This window comes from Monodelphis domestica, chromosome 6, assembly GCF_027887165.1.
Source record: "Monodelphis domestica isolate mMonDom1 chromosome 6, mMonDom1.pri, whole genome shotgun sequence".
NCBI classification, from domain to species: domain Eukaryota; kingdom Metazoa; phylum Chordata; class Mammalia; order Didelphimorphia; family Didelphidae; genus Monodelphis; species Monodelphis domestica.
Genome location: NC_077232.1, coordinates 72,413,705 through 72,437,448, shown reverse-complemented (window position 1 = coordinate 72,437,448; position 23,744 = coordinate 72,413,705). Strand labels below are relative to the sequence as shown.

At 41.1% G+C, this 23,744-nt stretch overlaps 1 protein-coding gene across 2 annotated transcripts in view; it reads right to left on the bottom strand.

Annotated features, from left to right (window-relative positions):
- The window catches only part of PDE6B (phosphodiesterase 6B), a 134,847-nt gene that overhangs the window by 79,215 nt on the left and 31,888 nt on the right, over positions 1-23,744 (bottom strand). The window contains exon 1 of one of the 2 annotated variants that reach the window (XM_001366290.4): positions 12,132-13,394. The exons of the other annotated variant lie outside the window; for it this stretch is intronic. Within the exon in view, the coding sequence (XP_001366327.1) occupies positions 12,132-12,599 (468 nt within the window). The 5' untranslated portion in view covers positions 12,600-13,394. Of the gene's footprint in view, positions 1-12,131; positions 13,395-23,744 lie in introns of those variants that run through there. 2 annotated transcript variants of the gene reach the window in all.

Here is a 23,744-nt window from a genome sequence, read left to right as displayed (position 1 = left end):
ATACTGTGTATTGGCTCCAAAGCAGAAGAGTGGTAAGGACTAGACAATGGGGGTCAAGTGACTTGCCCAGGGTCACACAGCTGGGAAGTGTCTGAGGCCAGATTTGAACCTAGGACCTCCCATCTCTAGGCCTGGCTTTCAATCCACTGAGATACCCAGCTGCCCCCCCCCTTCCCTGATTCTTTTGATTAAATGTGATTTCTCAAATTTCCCTGAAGCACTATTCCTGTTCTCCCCTGGTTTCTAACTACTTTCTTGTCTTAGTTGGTTCCTCTTCTTCTATCCCCATAATTGTAGGCATCCTCTGAAGGCTTTATCCTCTTCTCTCTCAACATACTTCCCCTTGGTGAGCACAAGGCTTTAGTGATCATTTCTATGCAGACGAAAAAGAAGTCCAACCCTATTGCCCCCACTAGTCCCCATGTTCCAGTCCCACATCTCCATCTGCTTGCGTAGATATTCATTAGGATGGCCCATGGTCAGCTCAAAATGATTTTGTCAAATGTTAACTTCATCATTTCCCAACACTCCCCAAGTCTGACAGATTCTTCCCAAATTCCATTATTTTGTTCATCATCTTCCTAGGCATAAAACCTCTTAGTTGTCTTTAACTTTTCTCTCTTCCTTACCCAACATATCCAATCCAGAGCCAAGCACAGTTGTGTCTCCACAATATTATTCACCTCCAACCCTTCCTCTCTGCTCACACAGAAACTGCCCTAATTCAAATCTTCATCAAATCTTTCCTGGACGATATTGGAATAGCCTCTTAAGCTCAAGCCCATCTCCTCTCCAACTCATTTCTCTCATGTTACCACGGGAATCTTCCTAATAAAAAATTCTGATCAAGTTTCTTTCTGACCTAAATGAATGACCTAAATGTGAATTTCTCGTCCTTACATTTGAGACTCTTTACAGTCAGGCTCAAACTCACTTTTTCAGCCATCATGAGTGATATATCCTCCTTCATGCACTTTATTATTTTCTCAGTTTGCATCTTCTTGCCTCCTTGATTTCAAGCAGGTGATACTTCTCTTCCTTTAGGCTTCTCTCCTCCATGAGGTTTTCCCTGAGTCGTCTAGCTAGGATCTCTTCCCTCCTAGAATCTTTCAGGCCACTCCATTTGATTTAGTCTGTGCACTTAACTATATTCTAACTTGTACTAAGGGGGATTATATGTATGTACATATGTATGTATGTATGTATGTATGTATGTATGTGTATAGATAGATAGACAGATTATCTTCCCAATAGAATGTAAGTTCCTTGAGAGCAAGACCCAAGTAACCTTTCATATTTCCAGTCCCAAGAAAAGAGTCTGAAACATGAGAGGTATTTAATAAATAATAAATGACAAAATGAATTAATGATATGGTTTGGTAAAGAATTCTGGACCTGGAACAGAACAGTTGGGTGGGTAGATCAATGGTTTGATCCATGATGGATGGACTAGATAGACAGATGGGCCAATTAATAGATTAATCTAAGATAACAAACTGTGGTAGGAAAGGGTGGGACCACATTATCTTTTCTTAACCTGGACTGAGTGAAAGCCCAGGAGTAAGATAAGGGACTGCCCAGTGGCTTTTGCTTCTCTTATTCTTCTTGAACCTTTTTCAAATATATAACAGGGGTGTTGCTGTTAAGTCTCCCCAACAAGCCACCCTACCTGACCACTACTGCATATGGTGAGAACACCAACTGCTCTCCTGTCTGGTAAGGCAACTCTAACCCCCTGAATTTACTCCTAACCTCTAGTACGGCCATCCTAACATTCTGAATTGACAAAGCATCTTGAAACCCAGAACTAACCATTACAAGCTAGGCCACTTGGTCAGTCAATAAGCATTTATTAAGCCAGGCACTGTGTCAAGGAAAGACAAAAATATTCCCTGCCTCAATGAGTTACATTCTAACAAGAAAGAGAATAAATAAAAGCCAGATATAGAGATATAGTATATATACAGTAGCACCACATGGCCGATACATTCTAAAATCTTTTGCCTAAATTGAAAATCATGCACGAGAGTGACTTTTCTTAGGCTCAAAAGAGACACCAGCATCACAACTCTTGTGCTTTGGGGCCATTATGAATAACTAAATAGCATGAATGAAACCAAGAGAAGCTCTTTTCTGACTCGGACATGACTTGTTACAAATGAGAACTCCTAACAAAGACTGATATGGGAATTCGTGTTTGGCACGAAACAACTAACATTTCCAAGAGCAAGAATGAGTGTGATGGTGGCGAGACTTTAGCCCACTTGGGAAAATAGCGTGGACTTTAGTGAGTGATTAAAAATGTTTGTGTTGTGTGTTTTTCTGTCTTAATGATCGCCCGTCACATAAATCTTATCTCATATGTGAGTTCACATAAAATGAGGGTCTGCTGTATACAGAACAGATAGAAGGCTATTGATGTGGTTCGAGTGAGACCAGACTGAAGCTCTACGCCCACCACAGATTCTCTGATTACGTGGTCTAGCGCCTTTGTGGACCTCTAGGTCCCCTAGCCTTCCAAATGCTGCAGAGCTCCCAGAATGAAGCCACATACTCTTCATGGCCACGTCCATTCTCTTCCCCTCCTGCTCCATGTTGGTGGCCTCGTCTACTCAGGGCTCAGAAGGGCTCTGACCATAGATTGCTGATTTCCAAGGTGTAAATGCTCACACTGCAAGTTTAATAATTGACCCTCATTAGCCCATGATCCAACGTTTGCGGTATCATTTCTCTCTGGGCGTGTGCTTCCCCCTGAGGTTTGGGCTATAATGATCTCTCAGGTCATTTAGAACTGGGCTGTCTTAATGCCTCTTGAATATTTGATGTAGGATAGGGAGTGGTGTCCATGGATAGATTTCAGGAAGCCTGTGAATGGGGATGGAAAAATGACAACCTGATTTTCACTCCCTTCTATCTGAACTTTAGTATTTCCTTCAATTCGTTAAAAATATTACTTTGGTCTTCTTCCACAATATGACTAATATGGAAATGTGTTTTTCAGGAATGCACTGTATAACCTATAACAAATTGCTTATCTTCTCAGGGAGAGGAGAAGGGGAAAAAGACAATTTGGAACTCAAATTTTTAGAAAATGGATATTAATTATTTTTATATATATTTAGGAAAAAATAAAATATTATTGAAAACAGCAACAATAGGAAAATATTATTTTTGGATGATGCCTTCTCCAATGAGGAGAGGGAGTTAACTAGGAATTTTAATGTAACAAACAAATTAATCAATTTTTAAAAATCATTACTTTGAAGGGGCAACTGGATGGCTCAGTGGATGGAGAGCCAGGCCTAGAGATGGGAGGTCCTAGGTTCAAATCTGACCTCAGACACTTTCTAGCTGTGTAACCCTGGGCAAGTCACTTAACCCCCCATTGCCTAGCCTTTACCGCTCTTCTGCCTTAGAAGCAATACACAGTATTTATTCTAAGATGAAAGGCAAAGGTTTAGGAAAAAAAATTTTTTTCAATAAATAAATGGCAGGCAACAATGGCAATGGTCCAGAACAGTGGTGTCAGAATCCAAGAGAAATGGAGACCCCTTAGCCACATATAAGGATCCCTGAGGGCTGCATATTAACTTAGTTTTAAAAAGTAATGTTATCTATGTTCTATGGTATTTTTATTTATGTTGTTAAATATTTCCCAATTACATTTTAACCCAGTTTGGACTCCACTTGGGAGTACTGGGAGTTTACAAAAAAATTAAAAACAAACAAAAAATCCATTACTTTGGGAAAGGATCTTGCCAGACCGCCAAAGGGATCCATGGCACAGAAAAAAAAGTGTTAAGACTCTATTGCCTCAACAGCAACATATGAACATCAAACACAGCTCCCCCAGCTCTCCTTCAGTCAGCCCTCCTCCTCCAAGAAGCCTTTTCTGATTCTCTCTGGCTAAAAGTGCTTTCTCCTCAAACGTTACAGAGCAATTCATCTATGCCTTTCTTTTCCTGCTTCCATCACTCTCTGTAATAAGTGAAATTTCTCCCAGATATCAACCAATCAATCAATGTGCCTAGCACTGTTCTAGTTACTGAATGCAATAAAATATCAGATTGTTGAGGGCAGAGACTGTTTGACTTTTGCCTTTGTATCTCTGGGGCCTCTGACATTTCATCATTGCATGAAGGTTATTCTGGATTCTCAAAGTCTATTAGAAGAATGTAAAAATCTTCCCTTGCCGATAAGGCTTCCAATATGGACCTGGAAAAAAATGACATCTATTGCTTGAGGATCAACCTCGTTGAGGATGAAGAAGTTCATCACTACTAAGCTGGCTACTTTGACTCTGACAACCCATGATACAAAAAAGAAAGAAAGGAAAGTGGACTCTGGTCCTAAGGGGGCTCCTTCTGGTTCTGCAATGAGGTGGCGATCTCAAAAGTTGTAGATGATCTATAAACATGGACTTACTAGTGGCACTCAAATCATCCAAACGCAGAATCTTTGTCCAATGTCTAATGAATTAACATAATAGAAATACTGAACCACATCAATATTGATAGTCTCAATGATTAACATCAGAAGACAAAAGAAGGGGCAGCTGGGTGGCTCAATGGATTGAGAGTCAGGCCAAGAGATGGGAGGTCCTGGGTTCAAATCTGGCCTCAGACACATCCTAGCTATGTGACCCCGGGCAAGTCACTTAGCCCTTACCACTCTTCTGCCTTGGAACCAATACACAGTATTGATTCTAAGATGGGAGGTAAGGGTTTAAAAAAAAAAAGCAAAAGAATGCGGCAGCAAAATGGAAGGATGGCTCACAAATTCTCTCGAGAAAGATACCCAAAAGAATTGGGGGGGAGTATTTGCATAGAAACTTTAAGCACCAAAAAACATTTCATGGGCCCCCTAGTCATAGTCATGATCACAGTCAAAATGAGCATCATGAAGATAATTGGCAGCTAATTGCCAATGTCTACATTGTACAGTGTACAGTACAGGAAAAGGAAGTGAATTTCTCTGAAGTGCTTAACAAGTTTCCTAAACAAAGCCAACAGAGACCCTGATATTCAGAGGCTTCAATATGAACATAGGCTCAGGGGAAGATGGCAGACAGTATTTTGAGTGATCCAGCTCAGGTTTGAGAACACAAGAAGACCAAAAACTCATTAATAGCTTAGAAGCCTCATGCCTCAGTGTCATGACTATTTGCTTCCATAAAAACAAAAGGTACTTGGCAAGATAAGTACCAAGCAACATCTCACCTACCCAAAAGGAAATTATCCTTTAACTGACAGTAAATAATTGATTAATGATATGGGAATTGTATCAGAAGTGGCCACCTGCATGCAATTAAACCATCACCAGCAAATTAGTAAAAAGGATAAAGATGAGAAGACACAGCTTCAACTGGACCCAAAGTACTATTAATGCTGTGAAATAGAAAATGGGGAAAAGCAAAAATAGTAACCTTCATTGTCACATTTCTTATGAAACTGTTTGGATGTAAAGTAGCTTTTATAATGAGGAGGTCAAAAGATCCTAGAAACCACCTTAGCCAGCAAACACTGCATGTCCTTGACAAGTAAAAATAAATGTTAGATGGCAGCTAAGTGGCTCAGTGTATTGAGAGCCAGGCCTAGAGAAAGAAGATCCTGGGTTCAAATCTGGCCTCAGACACTTCCTAGCTGTGTGACTCTGGGCAAGTCACTTAACCCCCATTGCCTAGTCCTTACCACTCTTCTACCTTAGAGCCAGAACACAGTATTTATTCTAAGATGAAAGGCAAAGGTTTAGGGAAAAAATTATTTTTTTTCAATAAATAAATGGCAGGCAACAATGGCAATGGTCCAGAACAGTGGTGTCAGACTCCAAGAGAAATGAAGACCCCTTAGCCACATATAAGGATCCCTGAGGGCTGCATATTAACTTAGTTTTAAAAAGTAATGTTATCTATGTTCTATGGTATTTTTATTTATGTTGTTAAATATTTTCCAATTACATTTTAATCCATTTTGGGCTCCTTGGGAGTACTGCAGTCAGGGCCATGTGTCTAATGCCACTGGTGTAGAATACAAACTAAGTTGCAAAAAAAACGATAAATAGGGAAGATGGATGGTGCATGGTATCACACCATAAAAAAGCAAAAGCACGATTACAGTAAGATGGCACAAAGCCTGCCTGCACTGCATCATTCCAAGAACTTTCAGAAATGGAAATGAGAGGGGAAAATGTAGAAGGAAATAGAAAAAGAATTGCCACTGCTCATTATTAAGGGCAGAAGAGACATTCCACTTGGAACCCAACACTTCAATCCCAGATGTGCTGTTCAAAGTCGAAATGGCACTCAAGAAAATGAATTCAGGATGGATTGCTGGGGCCGCCCATATGCACAAAGAGGAACTCCTAGAATTTTAGGGACAATCTCGGAAGACATAAATGATCATCTTATAAAATATCTCAGGGAGTCAGGTGTGGTACAGTTTGCCCTACTAAGTGGAGGCTAGTGCATGATTGGGAGTTTGGAGCTGAAGTAGGGTTAATCCAGTCAAGTATCCCCAGAAGGTATGACACCAATGTGAGGACCACACACCAGGCTGCCTGAGGAAGGAGGGATAAGGCGGCCCAGGTCAGACATGGTCAAAGCTCCTGCACCTATCAGCAAAGGGACTGGCTGGTAAGTAGCATACGCAGTTCCAGCTTGGGTAAGGTAGGGAGAAAAATGCCAAAAGAATAGAAAAAATACTGATAGCATTACTTCTAAAGGGCAACTATGGGGACATCAATAACTACTAACCTATAGATTCACTTTCTCATCTTCGGAAATGCTTTCATGAGGACAATCTACACATATGGCAAGGAAATATATATATGTATGTAATGTATATAATGCTATTATATCTATTACATATAATAACATATACAACAGTATATTATATACTGTAATGAGATAATGTATAATATAATACTGTACATAATATAGTAATAAAGTGATAATATAATAATAAAATGTTCAATGAAATCCTTGCTCAAAAATATCTTCTCACAGAATAATAGAGCTTTATAATTCCACTTTAGACTAAAAGGGACAAGAAAACAACATTCCCTGCTGTTAATTTTTTAAAATATACATTTAACTTGGTAGACCAAAAAAGTAACCTGAAGAGCTTTTTCCCTTAACATTATACAAGGTTGTTTTAAAAATGCAAGGAAGAAAACCTGCTGTTTGGTGGCCAGAGCTTAGGTTATTCACTTCAAGCAAGGCATAAGCTGGGAGATATGTGTTTGCTAAATGCATTTGCAAGTGTTGTGGAGGGCATCCTGTGAAGAGGGATTTCCTAGAAATGATGAGGTTTTCCACACATTTGTTCTAAGACGTCATTTGGCCAATTACTTCAAGCTCTAGAACATTACAGCTTTCTTCAATGAGATTCGTGATTATTTAGAAGAAGTCAGCTCAATAATGGGGGGGGGGAATAACATGAATAATAACTAGCATTTATATAATACTTCAAAGCCTCAACTGTTAGCCACCATTTGTTAAAATGCATATCCAATGTGTTTTCTATCATGGGGAATATGGAAATGTGTATTGCATGAAAGCACTAATAGAACCTATAACAAACCATTTATCACCTTGGGGAAGGAAAATATCTGAATCTCAAAATGTCAGAAAAAAATTGTTTCTATATGAAATTGAAAAAATAAAAATAAAAAGATGAATTTCCAGGAAGAAAAAAACAGATGAACTTGAAACAGTTCCTCAGAACCTGTTAAGAAATTTTTGAAAATGTGTATCTTGTATTTTTTATTTAAGAAGTTATCTTAAACATCAACATCAAAACTAATGATGGAGTTTTTTGCTCCATGCTCTTATTCCTCCTTCCTCCCCTCCTCCTTCTCCTCCTTCTCCTCCTTCTCTTTCCTCCTCTTCCTCCTCTTCATCCTCCTCCTTCCTCCCCTTCCATCTCCTTCCTCTTCTTCTCCTCCTCCTCCTCCTCCTCCTCCTTCTTCTTCTCCTTCTCCTTCTTCTTCTTCTCCTTCTTCTTCTTCTCCTTCTTCTTCCTCCTTCTCCCTCCTCCTTCTCCTCCTCTTCTTCATTCTCTTCTTCTTCTTCCTCCTTCTCCTCCTCTTTCTCCTCTTCTTCCTTCTCTTCCTCTTCTTCTTTCTCTTCTTCCTCTTCCTCTTCTTCCTTTTCTCCTCTTCCTCCTCCTCCTCTTCTTCTTTCTCTTCTTCCTCCTCAAATATTATCTCATTTAATCCTCACAACAATCCTGGAACATGAATATTATTATTATCCCCTTTTTACAATTGAGGAAACTGAGACAGGTAGCAGTAAAATGACTTGCCCAGTATCACACATCAAATAAGCATCCAAAGCTGAATTTGAAATCAGGTCTTTTCTGTCTCCAGATCTGGTACTCTATCCACTGCCCAAAATACATGCATGGTAGGAAAGTAGGTTGCAGTGCATTTCCAATGTTGACCTTGTGCAAGAACTAGGAAGGAGAGGGTCTAAGAGGGGAAGTAGTGGTGTGAGAAATGGCATTTGAGGAACTGGGTGAACAGAGCAAGGTGGAAAGCATTCATTGAGTGAGAGCAGGGGATAGCAAATGGACAACTCCAGCATTGCACTGATACCTGTAAAATGTCAGAAAACCCAGACTAGAGGAAGGGGTCAGCCTGGAATGTTTTTCTTCCTCTGTGGAGGATCTGTAGGAGAATGCAGACAAGAACTGGGCAGGATGAGAAGGTATGGGTGTACTGTCATTGGCACCGATGGAGTGAACACTCACATCAGGGAGATCATGGAATCACTGAAGATTTGAAGCCTAATTGTACACCTGGTACACAACAAGTGCTTAATAAATGCTTATTGAGAGGGCTGCTAGGTGGCTCATTGGATTGAGAGCCAAGCCTGGAAATGGGAGGTCCTGGGTTCAAATCTGATCTCAGATACTTCCTAGCTATGTTGACCCTAGGCAAGTCACAGTATCTAGCCCTTGCCACTCTACTGCCTTGGAACCAGTACTTACTACTGACACTAAGACAGAAGGTAAGGGTTTTAAAAAACCTCAGTAAATAAATGATTATTGAATTGAATGGTTTTAGAAGATCAAGTTCATTCTTGCTGATGCCATCTTCATAAGTTAAGTCTTCAAACAAAATTATTTCCATTTAGTAGCCCATCCTAAGTCTGTCCCATATGAGCTGATCTAAACCCTCCAAGCTTGCTTACTTACATTCAATCTATATGATCTTTCTGGATAATTAACCCCATGTATTGACTACCTATTTGGCCATGCTGAGTAAGTGTGATTTGGTGGAGAGAGCAATGGATTTGGAGCCAGAGGTCTTGGGTTTGAATCCTGTTTCTGCCACCTGGCATCTGTGTGATTTTGGATAAGTCACTTAACTTATTCAAGCCTCAGTTTCCTTGTCTGTAAAATGAAAGGGTTGTATTCAAAGACCTCTAGGATCTCTTCCAGTTCTAAATCTATGACCCTGTGGCTCTTATCAAGATTTATAGATACAGGTTGTTTATAAGATGACATTGGGTCAGAATCTAATGACAAGGAGCTGATGTATTTTCGGCTGAGTTTTTCCAGTTTAATAAAAAAGGAATCAGAGTTTCTGGGACCTATCACTCAGTGAATACAGATTTGCTCAGTGTCAACTGTGTACCCAGAGTTCTACTAGGAGTCAAGGGAATCTAGGCTCTGCAGAGGTGTCAGATTGTCAGTACACAAATGGCTGCAAAACGCCCAAATGTGGCTGAATCAGATTAAAATGTATTTGGGAAATATTTAACAAATAAATAAAAATACAACATAGATAATGTTACTTTGTGATTTTCTAAGTCAATATGTGGCTTGCAGGGATCTGTTTCTTTTTGAGTCTGACCTCACTGGTCTAGAGGAAGTATACGACAGTCTTGCCCTCAAGAAGCTTCTCAAGGGGCTCAATTTTGTTTTATTGCAATATCTAGGTGGTGCAGTAGATAGAACACCTAGTGTCAAAAAGGCCTCAGTTCAGATCCAGCCTCAATACTTGCCAGCTGAGAGACAGCTAGGTAGCACAGTGCATAGAGTACCAAGTATATAGCCAAGAGGATCTGGGTTCAAATCCAGCCTGAGCTGCTTCCTACTTGTGTGACCCTGGTAAGTCATTTAACCCTGATTGCCCAGCCTTTGCTGTTCTTCTGTCTTAGAACAGATACTAAAACCAAAGGTAAGGGTTATTTTAAAAAATACTTGCGAACTGTATGTTCCTGAGCAAATCATTTAACCTTGGTCTCCCTTAATTTCCCCAACTACAAAATGGGAATAATAATACAATTCCTCCCTGTGTTGTCATAAGGATAAAATTAAATATTTGTGAAGTGCCTGGCATATACTAGGTGCTTAATAGTTTTTTTTTCTCTTCCCCTACCTCAGGTAATCAAGAAATCTTTTTTTTTTAATCAGAATATCTCCACTAAAAGTAGAAACAATGACACAGCAGAACTACTACTAGCAGTTTGAGTGCTGGGGCAAGCAGGGGTAAAAATGGGGAAGTCCTGTGGAAAACCCCTGACACAAAGTCCCATTGGGGGACAGACCTTGTGACCCCTCAATGTATGAGGCCAACAGAGACCTGAGGATGCCTCTAGGCTACTTTCAGGATGCTTGGGATGGCAACAGGGGGGAATAGGGTCTCCCCAGGGCACAGGAAAGTCTTGAGGTCTCACCTAGACTGGCAAAGGCTGGTCTTCACTTTTATTGTACAATGAAGGATTCTTGTGGAAACTCTTCAATGTTGAGTATAGTCAGCCCAGGGGAGTAATGACCCATCTGCCTCCTACCATGGAACAGCTCTCCAACCCTTGTGATGAGCTTATAGGCCATGGCGATGGAAAGTGAAGGAAGGGTTGTAAAAGAAGGTACCATGTAGGGATAAAGATGGAAGAGTGCTTCATGCAGATCTGGTGCCCTGGAGCAAAGCCCCTGTCACTCTACCCCAGGTACAGTTGCTCAACAGAGAAAGGCTAATCCTGAACAACATGAGACGGCACAAAAAGTCCTGAATTGGGAGTTAGAGAGCACGGGTTCAAATCACGATTTTTTAAAAATTTACTACCTGTGTGACTATGGGCAAACCAAGCTTATCTTCTCTAGACTTTCATTTGCTCACCTGTAAAAGAGGGAGATTGGACTAGAGAACCTTTAAGGTGCCTTTCAATCCTAAATCTATGATCCTATGAATACAGAGCCATTATCATTGAATTCAACAACAAATCAAGAACAAACACTTATTAAGTGCAGAGACCTGGTGGCTATAGGAATTGTAGATAAGACAGTTCTTGTCCCTTTAGGATTCAGTCTAGCTTAATAACATAGAGGCAGATAACGAAACAGAATACACAATTTTGTATGAAGTATCCCTTATATCATCCCATCATGTATATTATATCATAATATCCTTGATGATCATGTTAATCAGATTAAATGAGAAATATAATAGAAATGAGCATAAGATACTTCATGAGGGTTTAAGGGGAAAGAGGTCTTAATGCCTGGGAAAATGAAGGAAGACTTCCTGGGAGAACTAGTTTTCGAAATGGGCTTTAGGTGATAGAGAAGATTCAATATCTTAAGGGAGAGAAGGAATTTCAGGGAGAGGGTACCGTATGAGCAAAGGCACTGAGGCGAGCCTGTTAGGGAGACAGAATTGTCCGGTTTGGAGGAATGATTCCAGACCTGAAGACGCTGACATTTTAGATCTGACCCCATGAATATTCTCATCTGGAATGAAAGAACCTGTCCAACCGTACATGTGGAGTTGGAGGAGAAAACAGTGAGCTCTGTTATCTCAGAAAGCGAGGAATCCCCTGTGAGTAAAGAGGTCTTTTTTTGGTTTTAAACATGGACCTTCCTACTTGATGGGCAGTAAGGGCTAGGTAATGGGGATAAGTGACTTGCCCAGGGTCACACAGAATAGAATAGTGTCTGAAGCCAGATATGAACCCAGAAACTCCCATAAAACTGTCTTGAGGGACAAAAGGGATCAGGGCTCTCCTAATGTACTGGGAAAGATCATCTTTGTTTCTAGGAGAGACTGTAGATCTCTGAGCTCTTGGATGACTGTAAGCCCTTCCTTGGTCCATCGCCCAACCCTTGTGAGTACTGAGACCCTACCTCGTTAACGTCCTGGATGTTGACGGTCTTCTTTGTCTGTGCCACATGCCCTATGACTCCAATGTCCAGAGGGTAGACAATCTCCGAGTCAGGGGGCACCAGGCACTCCTCCAAGGTGCAGTCAGGCTGGACGTTGAAGAGCCTTGTGGCCAGTTCTGCAATCCCGTTCCTCTGCCGGTACATGAAGAGGCTGCAGCGGTCAGCGTGAATGATGGTGCATACCTTCCTAAGGATTTTGAAGACCACCTTCTCCATGTTGACACTTTCTTGCATGTCCTGAATGAGCTCAAAGAGGGTTTCACTCTCCTCCACCTGGCATAGCTCTTTGAAGGTGGAGAAATCCACCAGACTCCTTCCCTCACATGCACCCACCACATTCTCGGGGCTCAGAACTTTTTCGAAGTATTGCTCTGTGAAGGTGGGATTCTCATTGAGAAACTTCTCCACATCTTCCTGGCTGAGGCCCATGGTGGCTCCTCACAGTCCCTGGGTGGACCACCAGGAATTGTAAGCCTGGGGCTTCCCCAGAAACCCTCCCACTATTTTCCCTGGATGTTCATGGACCCAAGCAGTACCTTGTCCTAACTGGGGGTGATGCAGGGCCAACTGCTCTCAGTAAACACTGTAATCAGCAAAGTCTTTCTTAGTGATGATTATGGGGAATCCGTGGGAGGACAGAGCTGCTCAGGAGAACGGATTGGATGACTCATACTAAACCGGGGAGAGAGCTAATTCAGCCCCCACCCCTGCTTCTCCCTTAGAAACTAAAAACTTCTATTGGACTGGTCAGAAAAACAAGATTCGGGGGAGGATTGTAAGGGCTGCTTTGGGAACCTGCACTGGCCAAATTCACCCCCTCCTTAGACTGAATCCACCAGCCTGGGAAGGAAGGCACTTACCTTGCAGTTAAGCACAGGCCCCTCCAACCTAATCCCCAGAGAACCAGCTGGTAATCCCAGCTAACAGGATGACCCTTTCCCCTTTCTTAACACTTCCACCCGGGAAAACGGTGCTGTGGAATTCCTGATAAAGTGACATATCTTTCCTGGCCCTGTGCCCAGCCCCTCTCGCTGTGGGGGGTCCCTGGAGAATGGCCATTGAATTGGGGGGATTCCATATTTAGTGATCTGGGACAATTGGAATCAAGGACTGAAGTGCCTGCAGCTGAGACATTCTGACATCCTGTGGGGGACAGAATATGCAGGGCTACAGGAGGTCAGGAAAGGGGGGGGAATGATCAGGAAAGCCTTCCTGGAGGGGGAGGGACTTGAGCTGAGCCTTGAAGCCCTGGTAGAATTTGAAGGTAAAAAGGAGGAAGAAGTCACTGTGGTTGATGGAAATAGCTTTAGCCAAGGTGGAACCACCCAGGGCAGAGAACAAATTGCCTCAATTTCCCTTAGCCACTACAGGGAAAGGGAATGCATGGTTGTGTTGGCAGGTAGCCCTGGGATACCCAAACTGCACTTGATACTTCTGTTATCATTCAGAACAGTTATATAAGCATGCATCCTTTATTACATAAGGACTGTTCGGCACTAATTTCTCTACTTAAGTCCTTCTCCAATGCCTCATCAAAGCCCAGAGGTGACCTGGGGTTACCAATAGCAGCTTCACCAAGAGGGCACCAACTCTGGCAGGTCCCATTGATCTAGAAAGGACAGATCTGGTGACAGGCTATCGGTGCCTTGTCCAAGGACCATCCCAGTCCATCCTTGGGAGTGTAGCCTGATGATGATGAGATAAGTTGGGTTTAGGGCGACTCAGAAAGACCATCTCCCAGGATAGATGAGAAGAGGTTGGAGTCTTCACTGGTAGAAGTGGCTGAGGACCACTGAGGAGGTCCATTTTTATTCTGTATTTAATTAGTATTCTCCCCCTCCCACTTCCATCTATAAAGCAGAAAAGAGGTTATATGTATAACCATGAATTTCTGTTATGTACAGCTTGCTTTTTAAAAAATGTATAATAAATCCAAATGTTACTTTCAAAGCTATTCAGCTTATCTGTGTTTCCTTCTGAACTTTCTGTTCTCTTCTCTGAAATTAAAAAAAAAACCTTCAATAACCCTTGACCTTCTTTTATTTCTTTTCTTTTCTCCTGGCAACACTATCAATAGCTTCCCTGTCCTTCCCATAATTCCACTCTCAATGGGAAAAAAAGATTTTTTTTGTAATGAATAGATCACAGATTGGGGGAAGAATTTTTGGGTGTAGTTATGTTATTTTCCAATTCCCTAGCTGAGAAGGATTAAAGAATAAGAGGGCTTTTACAACAAAGTCATTTAAAATGAATTTATTGATATTTGAAACAAGAACATACCTTCTCTCCTCCATTTCCATTCCCTACTCCATACTGTCCCCCTTTCCTTTCCTTCCTCCCCCAGGAATGATATCTAGGTGATAGAGATATCTAGGTGGTTCCTCTTTCCTTTGATGTCTTCCTTCACAAGAGCACTAGGCTCTGCTTCCCCTTGTCCCTCATGCCTTTGCTGATGCCACTGGGCTGCTTTTTATGGGAACTCCCCGACTCCTTAGCCTTGAGGGACATCTCTTGGCTTCTCCAGCTTCCTGCCCCTCCAATACATGGACAAACTCAAAAATTTTCCCATAACTCTTTGCTTCTGGTAACTAGAAGCATGAGAAAGGTTAGATTCACGAGAAATCTCAAAGTCTTGCGGTACAAGTCATGGAATCCTAGAACCTAGGGTTGGAAGGAGCCTCGGAGATCATTACTTAGATCCCTTTCTGAACAGGAAGTCACTCTGCAATATCCAACTTCTATGTGAAGAGCTTCAGTGGTTGGGCAATAATATACTGTCTCCCAAAGCAGCAGCCCATCCAAATTTGGAGGTAGCTCTAATTTTTAGGAAGTTTGCCATTACATTAAGTGTCTCCGTACCTTCCACCTATATTGTTCCTTGTTTTGTACTTGGTGGCCAAAAAAGAATAAGTGTTGTCCTGCTTCTCCATGGCAGCCCTTCAAATACCCAAAAGGGAGATCATGCCCTTCCTAATCATCTGTTCTCCAGGCCAAACTCTCATAGTTTTCTTCAACTCATTCTCCAGAGGAATTGTCTCTAATTACTTCATTATCTTGATCTCCCCTTTCCTGGAGGACCTCCATTTAGTCAGTCTTCTCAAAATGTAGCACCAGAATGGAACACAATTATCCAGATGTGTTCTTACCCGAGCAGAGTACAATGGCACAATCACCTCCTTGATTCTGAGCATGAGGGCTTTTTCAGAATTGTGCTCATTTATTTTGGCTGCCATGTCTCATGTTGACTCATATTGACCTTGACGTCCTCTAAATTCCCTAGATTTTGTTTGTAGGAATTCACGTCTAACAACATTTCCTCTATCTTATACTTGTGAAACTGGCTTTTTGAAAACAAGGGAAGGCCTTTACATTTATTCCTATCAAATTTCATCTATTTTTTTAGCTGACATTTACATAGGACTTTAAGATTTGCAAAATACTTTCTCTGCATTTTCTCATTTGGCCCATGCAGTATCCCTATGAGACTGGTGCTATTATTATCCCCATTTTACACATGAGGAAACTGAGCTCAGAGAGGTTAAGAAGTGAATTGTTCAGGATCACAAAGCTATAGCAGGAGTCTGAAGCAGGATTAGGTCACTGGTCTAACCATCCCACCATGCTGTCTCTCTTAATAGATTTAGTCCCCTGTTCTAATTCTACTGAGTTCTTCTTGTCCCTTGACTTTAACATTCAAGTTAGCTGTCTCTCAGCTTTGGGACCTCTCCAAATGTGATGAGTAAGCTACTTATGCCTTTACCTAAGTCATTGACATCTTGATGGATCTGGGATCTCATCAATGTGAGTGTTGCCTCCCATGGTGATATTTTCTCATTTGACCCACACAGCATCCCTATGAGACTGGTGCTCTTATTATTCCCATTTTACACATCTTCTTCTCATCTTCTTGTCATGCCCTGCGGGTATCCCTCAAGCCTCTGTTCTGAGCTTTTCTCTATGTGATCTCAGCTCCTATGGTTCAATGATCATTTCTTTGCAGATTTCTTGGAGATCTTGATTTCCAGCCTTTCTTCTGAGCTCCACTTCCACACCACCAGCTCAGCCTAGTAGACATTTTGAAATGGATGTCTCATTGGCATCTCAAACTCAACATGTCCAAAACAAAATGCATATTTTTCTCCAAAACTTTCTACTCTCCAGAACTTCCCTATTACTATTGGTGCCACCATCCTCCCATAATATCATAGATTCACAGCCTCAGGATTCTCCTCTACTTCTCACTCTCACCCAGCTGTTTTTGGAATGTTTTTTGCCATCTTTCTTTGCACTCGAGCTCAATGAGTAGCACATAGCAAGTGCTTAATAAATGCACTCTGATTCATTGATTAGCTCATTGGTGTGTATGATTTACATATGAAGGAACTGAGAATCCATGAGGTGAAATTCCTTATCCATGGTCACCAGGATGAGCAGGTGACTCCAACCCAAGTGTCCTCAATGGAGATGCAATGTTATCTTCACAAGGTTGCTTAGGGAGCAGCTAGGTAGCACAATGGATAGAGCACCAAATCTAGAACTCAGGACACCCATGTTCAAATCTGGCCTCAGACACTTCCTAGCTGTGTGACTTTGGGCAAGTCACAACCTCAACATTGTTTTGACTGTGTCACACAGAGAAGGGAGTCTAATGAAAGAGGAGAAGAAGGGAGAGAGTATAAAGATAAAGGGAAATGGCTAGAGAGGGGAATCTGGAGCAGAAGAGTAGCATTCCAGACTTGATAGCAAAAGCTAAAGAGATTAACCGTAGCTCTGGGCCCAGAGGAGGAGAAGAAGATCAGCAGAAGAGAAAGGCAAGGCCACAGAGCCAAGAGAAGTGAAGCACTAAGACCAAAAGTCGGTAATGCAGTCAGAGCAGTCAGGAAAGTTTGGGAAGTGAAAATGAAGCATAGCCATTAACTGGTCTTTTGGACCCTCCCTATACACAGTAATCTAACCACCAGATCTGAACTCATCATCTTCTTCCCTCCCAAGCCTGCCCTTCCCGCTAACTTTATTTCATTTGGTGGAATCACCATTTTCACAGTTACTTGTAACCTCCACAGCAAATGATTTCTGAAAAAATTTCAACCACTTACTGGCATGGAGAGAAAAGTGATTACTTTGAGCCTGGGTATAAGCTTAAAGGCTGAAATAGACAGGGAATTTTCAATCATGTTTCTTTTTAGAGAAACTATGTCAACCTCTCTCCAATTTAACAATAAGTTCAAATGATTCCTCAAAAAAATTTTTTTAAACCACCCCAACAGAAGCAAGCAAATAAACAAAAAAGGAATAAAGTCAAGCATAATGATATTTTGTGATATTTTGCTTCTCCCACTCTCTCATCTCTTATATCCAATCACTTACTCATTTCTGTCAATCATGCCTCTGAAAGATTGCTTTCTTCTGCCCTCTCTTCTCTATTCCATCTGCCACCACCCTTGTACAAGCCCACATTTCTACCCACCTGGTCTGTTACAATAGCCTCCTTATAGATCCTTCTGCCTCCACCTTTTCTCTTTCTAATCTTTCTTACACTCATTGTTGGACTCATCTTCCTAGTACACAGATAGGACCAAATTTCTTCCTTACTTGCTTACTCATAGGCTCCTCACTGCCTATAGAATAAAATATAAACTCCTTAACCTGGAATTCAAGCCTCATCTAAAGCAAACTAATGAACATTTATTAAGCACCTACGACATAAAATTTACTGTGCTATTTGCCAGGATATAAAGATTTGCCCTCCAATAGTCCTCACTACTCTATATCCATTCTACATTCTACTACAGTCAGTCAATAAACATTTATTTTTTAATGATTCCTTCCAGTTTTAGTTAAAATTTTTAAAAGTTTATTTTCAGTTCCAGATTTTCTCTCCCCCTCCAACCCCCATTACCCTCATCCATTGAGAAGGCAAGAAATATATATAGTATACTTATGAAGTCATGTGAAATCTATTTTTTACATTTGTGATATTAATGGGAGGGGGCAAGGAAAACAAAGAAAGTGAAAAAAAGCTTCAGTCTGCACTCAGAATTCATCAATTTTCTCCACAGAGGTGGACAGCATTATTAGGAACCCTTTGGAACTGTCATGGATCATTGTATTGATTACAGTAGCCAATCACTGTTTATTATCTTTACAATATTTGTTGCTGTGTATGATGTTCTCCTTCCTTGGCTCACTTCCCTTTGTATCAGTTCATATAAGTCTTCAAGTTTTTCTAAATATAATAATATTTATATATTATGTATTATTTATATATATATATTATATATTATATTATAATAATAATAAATAAAAATAAGTTTTTCTAAAACCATCCCCTTCATCATTTCTTATAACATATCCCAATCATCTACCATGACTTGCTAAGTCCTTCCCCAGTGGATGGATATCCCTTCAGTTTCCAATTCTTTGCCACCTCGAAAAGAGCTGCCAATGATCCAGGACAATTCTAAGGGACTTTTGAGAAAGAATGCCATCCACATCCCGAGAAAGAACCGTGGGAGTAGAAATGCAGAAGAAAAACATAATTGATCACACTATTGCAAATATTAATGATATGGAAATGGGTTTTGAACAATGATACCTATAAAACTCAGTGGAATTGCTTGTTGGCTATTGGAAGGGGAAGAGAGGAGGGGAGGGAAAGAACATGAGTCATATAACCATGGAAAAATATTCTAAATTAGTTAATAAAATTTTAAAAAATAAAAAAGAACTGCTATAAATATTTTTGTACATATAGGTTCTTTTCCTTTTTAAAAAAATCTCTTTGGGATACAGGCCTATATTAGGGGTATTGCTGGGTCAAAGAGCATGCACAGTTTTATAGCCCTCTGGGCATAGTTCCGAAGTCAACAAACGTTTATTAAATACCTACTATGTGCCAAGTTCAGTACTAAACACTCAGGATGAAAATATGGGAGAAAAAATAGTCTCTGTCCTTAAGGACCTTGCTAGTTAATGAGGGTAGACAACAGACAACTTGGATGACTTGTTGAGTTCTCCCATTTCTGCTCCTTCCTGTACCTTCACTCAGCCTGGAAGCCATTCCTCACTATCAGGCCCATGGCAATTCTTGGTCTATAAGGAAACTACTTTCAAAAACTATGGATTCTGATGGTAATTGAATCTTAGTCTTCAGATGTCTCCTAGTGGATTGGACTTTCTGGGAGAAATTCTTTGAAGTAAGAGTTTCCATAGAAATGAAAAAAAGTTCAAATTCATTTAACATTCAGTTTAAATTCATTCAACAAATGTTCATTAAATACCTACTATGTGCAAGGTGCTCCCTTTGAATACCTTCAAGGGCTTAATTATAAATAAGTGTAGTGGAGACTAAAAAAGGTCCCTTCACTGCCTAGGGTACAAAAAGAGGTGCTTGTGAGAGGATGGGATGGCAACATTCATATCTCCTTCCCCTTCCCTGTGTTGGGGAGAAGTAACTAGGGGTAGGGAGAGGTTCAGCTACAGAAAACCCAGAAAAAGGATGGAAAGAAGGACGTCAAGAAAAGCTGATATCTGAAGCAGAGCTAACTAGCAATGAATAAAGGAGTCAAACTGACAGAACAATATGGCAAGGGGACAACATGGTGGCCAAGCATCGACATGGAAGTTTGGACCCCAAGTCCTAATCCTTCCCTTTTCCATAGCATCAACCTGTGTAGTACCATGAATTAAATAGGTTGTTCAGATCATGGAGGGTAGGAAAGGAGGAGTTTAACAGAAGGGTGATTCTGTGTGGACTTGGATGGGAATCTTTTATTCCCCCTCACTGCCTAAATAAGACTGTCCTATGTTTTGAAGTCTTGTAATCCTGAATGCTTATCAGGGAAAATGGCAGTTATCCTTGGAGGAATGTCAGGTACTAAACCTCCCAAGTCACAACTGAATGGAGACAATAAGTAATTGTCTTACATTTACTTATTTTTACTTATTTTTTTATATTTATATATTTATTTATATATATGTATTTATATATTTACTTATTATAAGTAATAATTAAGTAAGAGATCCTTAAAGTGTGCCTTCAAGTCAGAAGGAACTCCTGATATGGGTTATGCCAAGATGATACAAGGTAGAGTATGATAGGACAAAAGAGAGATTCAGGGTTAAGTAGTCTTGAAAAAAAAGTTATGAGGAGAGAGACAGACCACTAGCGATTGACGGGGGTGTTATATCAAGAAAAACTTCATGGATGGGATGGCATCCAAAGTGATGTTATAAGGAAGAGAAGGATTCCAGCAGACACAATGGAGTGTAGAGTTTGGTGGAGAGTGTGTAGCCTGAAGTGGAACAGAGAAGAATCAGATAAAGAATAGTCTGGATGGAACACAGAGTACAAAAGAGAGTAGAATATGAACTAAAACTAGAAAGGCAGGTTGTAGCCAGGCGATATAAGTTTTTTTATCATCAAGACAGTAGAGGGCCATTGAAGGTTCATAAGAAGAGAAATGACATGATCAGACCTATTCATTAGAAAGACCATTTTGGCTGAACTAACCTATTTTGATAATGAATGTGACATCTGTGTAGACTGGTGAGAAGAAGCTGAGCTCTTTGTTTCCACAAGAGTGGGAGGCATGAAGATCACTCGATGTTCCTTTTACAAAACTGATGAAAAAGTAGGGAATGAAAGAGTATATTAGGGCAAGAGCATCCTGAATAATCTAGGGAATTCTGGTTGTATCTTAGCGCCTTACATCTTTACTTTTCTTGTCTGGTCTGTATGACTTGCTCTGCTTCTCTCTTGACCTTAGTTTGGTGAACAATTGCTTTTAAACTACCAGAACCTCTACAGATTAGCCAAAGGTCATGTGGCAGAGTGGGGTGGGAGGGCTAATATTGGTCACCAGAAAGACTAGAATTGCTGTATCCTTACAAAATGGAGCTTGAGTGCTCCTAAGCAAGGATCTACCAAGAAAGGAGATGTGGGGATATTTTCCCTACCGCCATTAAGAGATCTTTTCTATCATCTTTAAGGATCCAGCTCAACTCAAGTCTTCCCTGTGAAGTCTTCCCTGATTTTCTATACAACCTGTCCTTCCTTTGAATTCTCTTCACACTCTTTACTACAGGCATTTGATTCATATCCTTCACCACCAGCCTCCATGTGTGATACTAGCTCCCACAGGCAAGGACTCTATCTTCATTGTGTTATAGACTTAAAGCTGGACTACACCTTTCAAGATCATCAAATCCTTTTTGCAAATTAGGAATCCAAGGCCTGGAAAGGTTAAATGACTTGTGACAGTATATATCAGAAATAGACTCTGAACCCTTTAGTTTTTCTCTTTTTATCCCCAGAATCCAGTACAGTTCTGCACATAGTGCTTAGAAAATATTTTATTGAGAATCCTTCATTACAAAAATGAATAATATGGAAATAGGATTTGAGTGATAATATACGTATAACCCTGTGAAATTTCTTGTCAGCTCTGGGAGAGGGGAGGAGAACAAGAATCATGTAACCATGAAAAATTTTTAAAAGAAAATGTAAAAATATATATTTTATCGAATGAATGAAAGAAATTTAATCAAAGAAAGCTATGTTCAAGAGCTGTTGGTCACACTTTGTCTAATTGCCACATGTGACATGAAAGACCATGGATTCTGACATGAGGTACTACTGGTCCCTCAGTTTGGGGGAATTCTCGGTATTTTCAGGGAGAGAATGTCTGGGAAGTCTGGTGATTCTATACACATATATAGTATGATAATGATCTGTTATTCACTTAATTTATTTTTAAAATAGATTTTTATGAATATCTTTTGCTTTTATATCACTTACACTCTTCTCCCCACCCCCATGTCCTTTTCTCCCCCCTCCCCCCATCATTTGTTTTCATTAAAACCTACAGTTTCCCGCAAAGGGGGGAAGGGGCAGGGAAATGAGGAAGGACTCATTCTAACTCCAAGAACAAAGAATTGGCTTCCTGTCAGAGGAGATCCCTATGGCTTATCTGTGTAAAAGTATAGCAACTTGAGAGCAGGCTGACTTCCAAAAACCTCCCTGGTCCCTTGGGTCCCGATGACTCAGGCTGAAAGTTGTAAAACAAGAAAGAGATGCAGGGATGGTAGAACCCTGCCAACTCCATCAAATTGAAACTGCTCTCTCCAAGGTCGTTAATGACCTCCTCTGTGATCACTCTAAAAGCTTCTTCCTTCTCAGTCTTCTTCCTCTTCTCATCTTTGGTTTCTTTGCAATATTTGACACTATCAACCAGCTCAGCTCAGCTCCTCCTCCATATTCTTTGCTCCCTGCTCTACCTTGACACTGTCCTTTTTTGGATGGTGAGTTCTGGGTAATCTGTACCAGATATATCCGGGCACTGGATTTGGAGCCAGGAAAACTTGGGTTCAAATCCTGTCTCTGACATTTCTGATCCTGGACCAATCAAAAACTTCAGTGTATCCTACTTTCATTATCTGTAAAATGAGGGAATTGGACTCAGTAGCCTCCAGGGTCTAATTCTCACTCTAAATCTTGGATCCTACTGAGGACAGCAACCAGCTGGGGGCAATGAAAAAGTCCAAAGTCAGGGGGAGAGTTGTGGACTTCCAGGGAGATTTCTCAAAGGATTCGGTAAATCTCAAATCTCTATATAAATCTGATAAGGGGGCAATTAAGCAAAGTGATTGCAAGTTATTTTCCTATGGGAAACCCTGCAGAAGGTATATAAAAGCAGTCCTAGGGATTATTATTGAGAGAAGCTCCCAAAGCGAACCCAGGCTTTTGGTCAGAAACCAGGGTTTCTGCGTGGGTTACGTATTTTCCCAAAGGATCTGCTTAGAAACTAAAAGGTATGGAAAGCTTGGCTCTACCCAAGCAGTCAAATCAAGTTGTTAAGCATTAAAGTACCTACTATACGCCAGGCTCGCATGCAGAGCCGGCACTTGGGGAGCTGTTCCCTTCTTCCCAGCGCTAGAGGATGTGCTTTTTGCATGCCCCATCCCGCTGTGCAGCACCCAAAGCAAGCACTTTCTCCCTCAACTCTCTCCAGGAATGGGGGGGGGAGGGGGCGGACCTCACAGACAGCTTGAATTTGCCCTCCGGAGAGGTTGGGAGACTAGGCAAGCCCTGGGGCTACAGAGAAATGTAAAGGTCAGTCTCTGCCCTCAAGGAGCTCCCAGTTTAATGGAAGAGTAAACACGCCAACAATAAGGTCCAAACTAGCAATGCAGAGAAATGGAGAATGATCTCTCTAACATGAAGAAGGAAGAGGAAAGTTTTCTTGCAAAAGGCTGGGCTTCCGTTGAGATCCAAAGGAAACCAAAGGAGTCCAGAAGCAGAGATGAGGAAGGAGAGAATTCTAGGCATGTGGACAGCCAGCAAAAATGCCTGGAGTCAGGAGAAGGGAAGTTGTGCGTTAGAAAACCAGTGGCACAGTGCATGGACCGGCACATGTAGGCACGGGACGGCAGGATGCCCTCAGTTCGTCGGGGAAGTTTTCCGAGGAGAAATGGTGGATCTCCAGTTTCCTTCAATGCGAACCTGACCCAGGGAAACTGTGTGTGCTCTGGGCTTGCTGCAGATACTGTCCTACTCTGCCTTGCCACCAGCTG